Source organism: Solanum dulcamara, chromosome 10 (assembly GCF_947179165.1).
Source record: "Solanum dulcamara chromosome 10, daSolDulc1.2, whole genome shotgun sequence".
NCBI classification, from domain to species: domain Eukaryota; kingdom Viridiplantae; phylum Streptophyta; class Magnoliopsida; order Solanales; family Solanaceae; genus Solanum; species Solanum dulcamara.
The window spans coordinates 4,955,276-4,964,960 of record NC_077246.1 but is presented as its reverse complement, the minus strand read 5'-3'; the positions used below and the strand labels follow the sequence as shown (position 1 = coordinate 4,964,960).

The following is a 9,685-nucleotide window of genomic DNA, read 5'->3' as shown; positions in this document are numbered from 1 at the left end:
TTGAAGTTGACCCTTATATGGACTCATCGAAAAACTTAGCCGATAGAAATTCTTTGAACTTGGTTTGATTTTAGAGATCCCTCATCAAACTAAACCACATGTAATACTCTTCAAATACTTAAGAATTGATCCTAACTCATATATACAACTAGAAGTCATTCAGTTCGAGTCTATATGCATATAAAGAATGGTTTGAGTCATTCGCGAAAAAAATTTGGGATATTACAAATAGATCATGATTTTTTACTTTCTTGAGTAAGAAATTTTTTCATGGAAAAAATTCTCCGTGTTGATTTACAATCTACACTTTACTTCTTATTGGGCAACTCAAAAACCTGATTCTTCAGAGTATTATAAATCACATAAAAATAATAGATATGATCTACGTTGAATTATACTGTTAATATATAAGAGTTAAACGTAGTCTTTCGGATAACATTTTTAACATTTCCCCCTAAGACACAACAAAGATAGGGACGCGTTGACGTACGTACAAAAAGGCCGGTACCAAATACAATTGACTTTCACTTTCCTTCAAATCTATAAATAAGAGTCTTAATTTCATAACTATAAATGCACTTTTATTTACAAATCACATCTTAGAACTTTTCCAATAATTGCCATAACTCTCTTTATTTCCTTCAAAATAATTACACCATTTTAGTGCAAAAAATAACCAAAAAAATGGGAAGATCACCAATTAGTTCTGATAAAAATGGACTAAAAAATGGTCCATGGACCCAAGAAGAAGATCTTAAGCTTATTCAATACATTCAAGTTCATGGTCCTGGAAATTGGCGTAGCCTTCCCAAGAATGCTGGTATGTACATCAATACTATAATATTTCCTCCGTCTCAATTTATTTGGTGGTGTTCGAATTTCGAAAGTCAAACAACTTTTTTGTTTGACCGATCAATATTTTGTCATTCTCCATTTAAAATATTTAAATTGTTAATTAGTTTGACTTATAATACCACTTATATGTATAGTTTTAAATTTGTAAATTTTATTTCAAAACCCGAAAGATTTTTTTATCCAAATTCATGGTCAAATCAAAAAATAAAATTTGACTCTTGGATTCGAAGTATATATGACACATAAATTGGAACAAAGAGAGGATTTGTTACTCTATTTGACAACTTGAAGATTATTAACCTTATATATATATATATATATATATATATTCAATCTTATTGATTAATAGGTTCTTTATTCTAATGTTTTATTTGAAAACTCGTATATGTAGGACTTGAAAGGTGTGGAAAGAGTTGTCTTCTTCGTTGGACAAATTATTTAAGGCCAGATATTAAGAGAGGAAGATTTTCATTTGAGGAAGAAGAAACTATTATCCAACTTCATAGTGCTCTTGGCAACAAGTAAGATATTATTATTTATTTTCTCTTTGTATCTTGGTAGTTAATACTCAAATCTGTTTCATTTTATATGATACTTTATTTTAGTTTATTTTACAAAAAATGACGTATTTTAGTATTTGGGTATTATTAACTTTATACTATCATTTTACTCTTAGGCTCTATATATTTAGTTTAAATCTATTTTTTTAATGTTTGATTGATTATAATATTTTGAAAAATATTTTTTCTAGCAAAACTAGTTTGTAAAAAAAATAATTAGAAAAATGACTTTTCTAATGAGAATAGAAAAAATCAAGTTTCATAAGAGAAATTTCATATAAACTTATCATTGTTATTGTTATCATTTTTCAGGTGGTCAGCCATAGCGGCTCGTTTACCTGGAAGAACAGACAATGAAATCAAAAACTATTGGAACACTCACATAAGAAAAAGACTTTTAAAGATGGGATTTGATCCAGTAACTCACAACCCTCGTCTTAATTTATTAGACTTATCATCACTCCTAAATTCCACACAATTCAACCTTACAAGTTTACTTGGACTACAAGCACTTTTAAACCCTCAAGTTTTGAGACTTGCCACTTTTGCCCCTAATATTTTTGCATCCCACAATGAAACTAATCCAGAAATATTATTACAAAAACTACAAGAAAATCAATTCTTTAACAAACAAATTCAAAACCATGAAGGGCAAGAAATGTCATTGCAAAAATTTCAAGAAAATGAACAGTTTTCCAATGCCCCTTTAGAAAACTATACCACAAATATTTTCCAACATAATAATAATCAGATTCAAGAAATACCAACATACACACAATCAAACGTGGGACCATATTTGGTGAATAATTGCCAAAACTTAAAAGAAAATGGGATGGTACCTTTGCAAAACTATGGCCAAAATGTAAAAGAAAATGCCATCAATCAGAATTTCAGTTTTGAAAATGAGAGAGATAGTTATTGTAATAATTTTATGAAGTTTGAGATTCCAGAGGGTTTATATTTTGATGATTTACTGTAAATATATTTTGAAAATGTATGTACTTTTTGTTATTTTATTTTTTCTTTTGTATTTTTTTGAATTTCTTTTCTAGGTTTGTTTGGATGGAACCATTGGTACATTTTTTTCCCCATTTGGTCGATCAAATTTTGTTGTTAGTTTTGCTTAGGTGGATTTTGAACTTTGTCTATATATATAAGCTTTGTGCTGTGTTACTATCGTTCTTTTTCCCGTGTAATTGGTGAATTATATAAAAAAAAGTGCTTTTAACCCTTGGTTTTAAGATAAATCGATAAAAATAAGCCCACAATCATAATTTAGAATTTTTAACTTAGCTTTTGGTTTATAAGTCAAAATCAAAAGTCAAAAGTCAATTCAAACAGGTTCTATATTATGTTAGAATTACATTCAATACTACTCTTCCGTCCTAAAATAGTTGTCACTAGAGTTAATTTGACTAACTTTCAAAGCTAAATTTGATTATATTAATTCGATATTTAAAATTAAAATTTAGATATTCAAAGACTATATATATAGTACTATAAATTACACTTTTTCTCATATCAATATGATGAAAAAATACATTTTAAAATATTGATCAAAGTCATATAATTTGATTCTGAAAAAGAATATCGTGACAATTAAAAAGAAATGGACGGAGTACATCTTTTCCAGGTTTGCTATTTCATATCGTTTGTATGCTTGTCACTTGTAGCGTGCTACATTTCCTAAATTTCTTCCGACTTTTATTTGTATTGTATCGTTAAATTCGGTATGTAATATTGAAAAGTATTATTTTGCGTAACAATTGATTTAGTGTACATAATCAATTTTTTTTCTTTATTTTATCCGTATTTATTATTTAATAATTTTATTTTCTTTCCCTTTATTTTACCTTTACATATATTATAAGTGTACCTTGTAACCTTCTTTTTGGTACCATTGTAAGCTTATTATTCAAATTGCCAATACATGACATTATGAAATGATAGAAAATGATATAATCTATTCAAATATTATATTTATTAAAATAATACAATATAATATAATATAAGATATTATGAAACTATAGGTAACAACCAATTCATACAAGCTACTACGTTTGTATTCTTTACTCTTAATGAAAGTGGAGTGAATTAAATAAAATAATAAACAAACTGTAACAATTCGAACCGTCGTTAATTAAAATCGAGAGAAATCGCAAGAAAAATAATTTAACTGCTCCGCACTATCCCGCCACAGCGGGATAGTCCCGCCACAGCGGGGTTGCTCCAGTGGGACTCCTGCCGCCAGAGCGGAAAATCGTGGGATAGAACTTAAGTCGTGATTTTCTTATTTTCCTACTTTTTTCAAAGGGTAAGTTAAGGGCGAGGGTTACTGCAAAAACCCTCAAAAAGGCTACTCAAGACTTGGGAAGGAGGGAAGAAGGAATTTCAGTCCCAGAGGAATTCCTACCGGTAGATTTCAAGCCTATCTTGCCCGTCTAACATCTGAAATCAAGGATTGGAGCCGATGTATCTCTTCACTACTTCTTGGCGCCCAGGTAGGCCAGGCTTCTCTTATCTCAATAGTTAAATCTATATCCATTGCGTAGTATAAAAAAATTTAATGAAAGGTTGCATAATTAGGCTCCGGGTCATGAGTAGAAATTCAGGTGTTATCAGTGGTCTAACTTGAAGTGACCTGGGTAAGAAAGTTGTGTAATGATTTTTGAGGAAATTAGCGGTGGTATTGTAGCATCTAGACTTGTGTATTGGTAAATGTCATAATTACACGTACAGTGGTAGAAAACATGAGAAGAATTATGATAAACCTTAGGGGTTAGCAACCTTGATGATTTAGTGCAAGACCTGAGTGATTTTATGTGCATTGTTCTGTTTGCCTAATTAAATTGTAAATGTGAATTTTGTGGTTGTGAGGATCGAGTGTCACGTTTCGACACATTATGAATTGTGTATCACGTTCTGACACATTTTTAGATCGGATGTCACATTCCGACACATATATGACTGAGTCTGAGTCCCATGAGAGGGCCAAGTGTGTGTGTGAATAGTCCTATGAGAGGACTCAATGATATCTGTTAATTGTGGAATAGTGAATATAGTTGTTAATGAACTAAAGAGTAAGATTTTATGAAAGAACCTCGCCGATGTTGTAGGTGTTAATAGTTGAGGATTGGGAGTCAACATAGGCTCATTATTGAGTAAGAACGTGAAAATTTGTGAGGCCAAGTTGTAATACATGGGATATTCTATGTCTTCGGGCTTAATAGGGGAGGTGGCTTGTTGGTAGAGAGTTGTTCTCATTGGAGCTTCGGTCAGGTGGTAGTTGTTTGTCATGACCCAAGCATAGGTCCTAGATGTGACACGGCAAATGAGACACCCGGAGGTACCTCACCCAAACCTCTTAGCATTCATTAAGCATTTCATTGGTAATGGTAAATAATAACAAGCGAAAATTAAAAATATTTTTTATTTTTGTGTCCAAACATACCTCTACTAATAGACTTGGCGGGGGCTAAGACATGTCCCTAGCTCACCCTCAAAATAAGTGTCAAGAAATTTTTTAATAAAAGTCTTATTATTCTACATAACCTAAGCTTAGAATAAAAAGGATGTTGTTCCCGAAATATGGGAACTCACCACAAACAATCTTCAACTAACTCGAATTAGCCACGTGAAGGAGATCGAGGTGCGACGTCGATTCCTACATGGTGATATCATGCAGGCAAAAGTATGCGTTAGTATTTTGAATGTACTAAGTATGTGAGTATGCTATCAAATGAAGAACATAAGAGAGACATGAGTAAGCAATATGCATAATGATTGCATGCATTAAACATAAAAAAAAAAAACCTTAAAACATTCATTTTTGTGGGGAAGTGACCTTAACCGACATTTAAGACCATGCGAGCTATTACATGGAATTCAACATAACCCCCTATGTTGGCACGGGGAGTCTGCTTGTCGGGTAGGACTCCATCAACTTTAACGTTCTTTAATTTTAACTTTATTGGCTAATTGTGGATCCACTAGCCTAAATAGCCTACAAGGACTCCTATGTTGGCGCATAATTAATGCAATACGAGATTTTACTTAAGGACCCCTTAGGTCGAGTCCCCATATACATGCTACATTCGGTGTTAGGTCAATCCCACGGAATAACATTTAAGTATCATAATGACATAGGCATTGTATAATTTTAGACATCACATCTTCATCGGTGGAATAGCTCATTAAAACATTTCATTTGATTCAAATATGTGAGAATTGTCCCTTCACATTGAATTCTTTCTTTGACTAAAAGCCCTTTCGTCATCATTCAATCATTTTACAAGACTCCTTTAAACCTATGCATTTGCTTCCTAAACTTTCAATTCAACTTCATTCAATATGAGAAGACTAGGTGAGTTCAATTCATAAAGACCTCCAAATACATTTAAAGAATACTTGTATGCATAAGGGTGATGGAAATGCATCAAAATACACATGTTAAAACAACCCACCATATATGCCTTAAATCCTTTTCAAACTTTCATATAAGCATTTTAACAAATCATTCATTTGATGAAATTAAGAGTCAATATACATCAATATATGTCAATAAGCATAAAATACATCATAATATATGCATTAAGAGTCATTGTGTAAAAGCCCATGAAGGTTCACCATTAGAATTTGAAATATCAAGTTGAGAAAATATTTGGGCCCATGGATGAAAACCCACATTCCTTGAGGATTCAACTCTTGAATGAAAAACTTGAAAAGAAATGAAGGCTTGATCTTCTTGGACATGGAGGAAGAAAGCTGTCACGCTCCGGGAGGGTACCCTAGGCGAAACCGGCACCCGAAGGCCATTTCTGACCCCCGAGCGAACCACCTGGTTCAGTCACTCATTCATTCAATCACATGCTATTAGTAGGAACTCAATTAAAGAAATACTTTTCATAATATAAAGGCCGAAGGCCAAACATCTACAATCAAAAGAAGACAATAAAAATAGGACTCCTCAAGATGATCGCTCGACCTCCCACACTCCAGTCTATGAAGACTCTATTCATGTCTAAAAGGTGCCAATGACAGGCCCATGGTTACCAACAATCTAAATAAAAGGAAGAGCAACAAAACTGTACAAGAAGGCCCAATACCCTCCGGGAACTAGGAGGACTCACCGACTGGCTGGAAGTGTATGTGGATCTTCAACGGAGCGCCGGTTGATGATCTCTAGTACCTGTCTCTGCATCATGAAACGATGCAGGCCAAATAGCGTCAGTACATGGAATGTACGAGTATGTAAAATGGCCGAATACAACGAACATCAAGGAAGAATAAATCAACTCGGGAGCTCAACTCAAAAAGGATGACAACTCAATCAAATGTCCTAAGTCTAAACAAGGATATGATTTAAACTGGACCAATCATATTTAATTCAACTCAATCTGACTCAGAGTATTATCAAAACCTATTTGGGAGTTTCTCTTAATCGACAACCAACACTTATGAGCCAGTGAAGGTACAACAAAACGACGTTGTTGCCACGCCCGTTCATACCTTGCCAGGGTATGAACGAATCGAACACTCATGGATCCAATCCAACCAGGTCCTATAATGTCAGGACAAAAGCTCTCGGAGAAGCATCCTGTCACGCCCCGGGAGGGTACCCTAGGCGAAACCGGCACCCGAAGGCCATTTCTGACCCCCGAGCGAACCACCTGGTCCAGTCACTCATTTATTCAATCACATGCTATTAGTAGGAACTCAATTAAAGAAATACTTTTCATAATATAAAGGCCGAAGGCCAAACATCTACAATCAAAAGAAGACAATAAAAATAGGACTCCTCAAGATGACCGCTCGACCTCCCACACTCCAGTCTATGAAGCCTCTATTCATGTCTAAAAGGTGCCAATGACAAGCCCATGGTTACCAACAATCTAAATAAAAGGAAGAGCAACAAAACTGTACAAGAAGGCCCAATATCCTCTGGAAACTAGGAGGACTCACCGACTGGCTGGAAGTGTATGTGGATCTTCAACGGAGCGCCGATTGATGATCTCTAGTACCTGTCTCTGCATCATGAAATAATGCAAGCCAAATGGCATCAGTACATGGAATGTACGAGTATGTAATATGGCCGAATACAACGAACATCAAGGAAGAATAAATCAACTCGGGAGCTCAACTCAAAAGGGATGACAACTCAATCAAATGTCCTAAGTCTAAACAAGGATATGATTTAGGCTGGACCAATCATATACAATTCAACTCAATCTAACTCAGAGTACTATTAAAACCTATTTGGGAGTTTCTCATAACCGACAACCAACACTTATGAGCCAGTGAAGGTACAACAAAACGACGTTGTTGCCACGCCCGTTCATACCTTGCTAGGGTATAAACGAATCGAACACTCATGGATCCAATCCAACCAGGTCCTATAATATCAGGACAAAAGCTCTCGGGGAAGCATCCGACTTTAACGGTTCAATCCCCCCTACGTTTGGCAACACAGGTATTGGGTTCGAGTATGGACTATACTCTTACCCAATTCGGTGCTCGATACTCCTCCCAAGACTCAATGCTCATAAAACTCCATCCAATCAACTCAATCAACTCATATCAACAAGTCTCATTACAACCTTGTCAACTCATCAACTCTATCACAATCAAATCTCTTCCAAGCATACTATTTGCTCAATCTCAATCATATCTTCAAAAGAAAATTTAAATGCACATGTATAACATCATCTAGATATAATCAATCATTACCTCCATCCATTTGAGAAAATCCTCATGACTCACCACATCTTCAAGACTTCAAATCGACATTTTTATAATAGGCAACATTTTTAAGAAAATAATATACTTTATCAAATCTACATAATTAAGAAGATCAATAAAACATATTTAGCAACTCATTCCTTCATCATCTCATACTCACATAAGGGCTCATTTTAGGAACCTCTTAGCTCCACAACATTGGCACATAAATAATTAAATAAAATAGAGACAAAACTCATTCAAACATGTACCATATCAAGAAACTCTATTTTTATGAATATCTAACCTCAAAACAAGAATAGGGCACATGGGTGGACTCAACCCATGTTTTGGATAGCCTTACATACCTTAGTGAAGACTTGAAGAAAACCTTGTAGTTGGGTCTTCAATGGAGGACTCAAATCTTGAAGTTCTTGGACTCCTTTTTGTTGGAAATGGAGAAGAAGAGAAGAGAGAGGAGCTAGGGCTTTTAGAGAGAGAGTGGGGGCTGAAGAAATGGTCCCAAAATGTATAAGGCTTGTGTATATATAATTTGGGACAATTCCCAAATTGCCCTTCCTCCAAATTCTGAAAATTAGGCCAAAACGCCCTTGGTGCGATAGTGGCGCGTCGTGCCCTTACAGCGCCAAGGCCAATTACGCCTAAAACCTGCACAACTTTTAGTGGCGCATCGCGCCAGGGATCAAACTACTGAGGCATGTTTCTGACGCGATAGTGGCGCGTCGCGCCCTTACAGCGCCAAGCCCATTGTTCTGAATTCTAGGAATTTAGCCTGAAAATCCTGCACAACTTTTAGTGGCGCGTCGCGCCAAGGGCCAAACTATTGAGGCATGTTTCTGGTGCGATAGTGGCGCGTCGCGCCCTTACAGCGCCAAGGTCATTTCCCCAGCAGTTGCAACCCAGGCCAAAATGAAATTCCTGTCGTGCTAGTTCATCTTAGGATCGTCATATCTTTTGACTCCGAATTCCAAAATTTACGTTCTTAGTGGCGTTGGAAAGAAGACTCGACGACCTTTAATTTGATAGGTCGTAGGCTACCCAGATTGACGTCCTTCAAAAGATAGGGTCGTTAAAAGTCGACCCTTACATGAACTCGTCCTAAACTTAGCCACGACGGATCTTTTGGACTTAGCTCGGTCCTAGGGGTCCTCAATGACCCCACATCACCTCCAACGCTCTTAAATTCCTCAGGGACTCTTCTTAACTCAAGCACATACTTCAAAATAAATACGATGGGCCCCACACGTATACAAAGAAGGCCCGAATCTTAGGGAAAATTTTGAGGGGTGTTACAAAAGCTTGAGAAGAACTTGAGAGGCTAGGGTTTTTTTGTATTTTTTGAGTGTGAGTGAGAGTGAATGAGTGTAGAAAGGCTTAGGGGTCTCTTAGATAGATGAAAATATACCTTCAAAATGACCTCACTTTGGGTTAAACACAAGAAGAGACTAAAATGACCCTAAAATATGGAAAATGAGCTAAAAACCCTGCAGGCGCGATAGCTGGCGCGCCCCGCCAGCCCTCAAACTACTGAG

The 9,685-nt window shown here is 35.7% G+C and overlaps 1 protein-coding gene across 1 annotated transcript; it reads left to right on the top strand.

Annotated features, from left to right (window-relative positions):
- Positions 1-684: 684 nt before the first annotated feature.
- LOC129871007 (transcription factor MYB74-like) lies at positions 685-8,619 on the top strand (the record flags this gene model as incomplete). Its single annotated transcript, XM_055945872.1, has 4 exons — positions 685-820; positions 1,247-1,376; positions 1,728-1,855; positions 8,513-8,619. Coding segments are annotated over exons 1-4 (501 nt in total), but the record flags the coding sequence as incomplete, so codon positions are not given.
- Between the last annotated feature and the right edge of the window lie 1,066 nt (positions 8,620-9,685).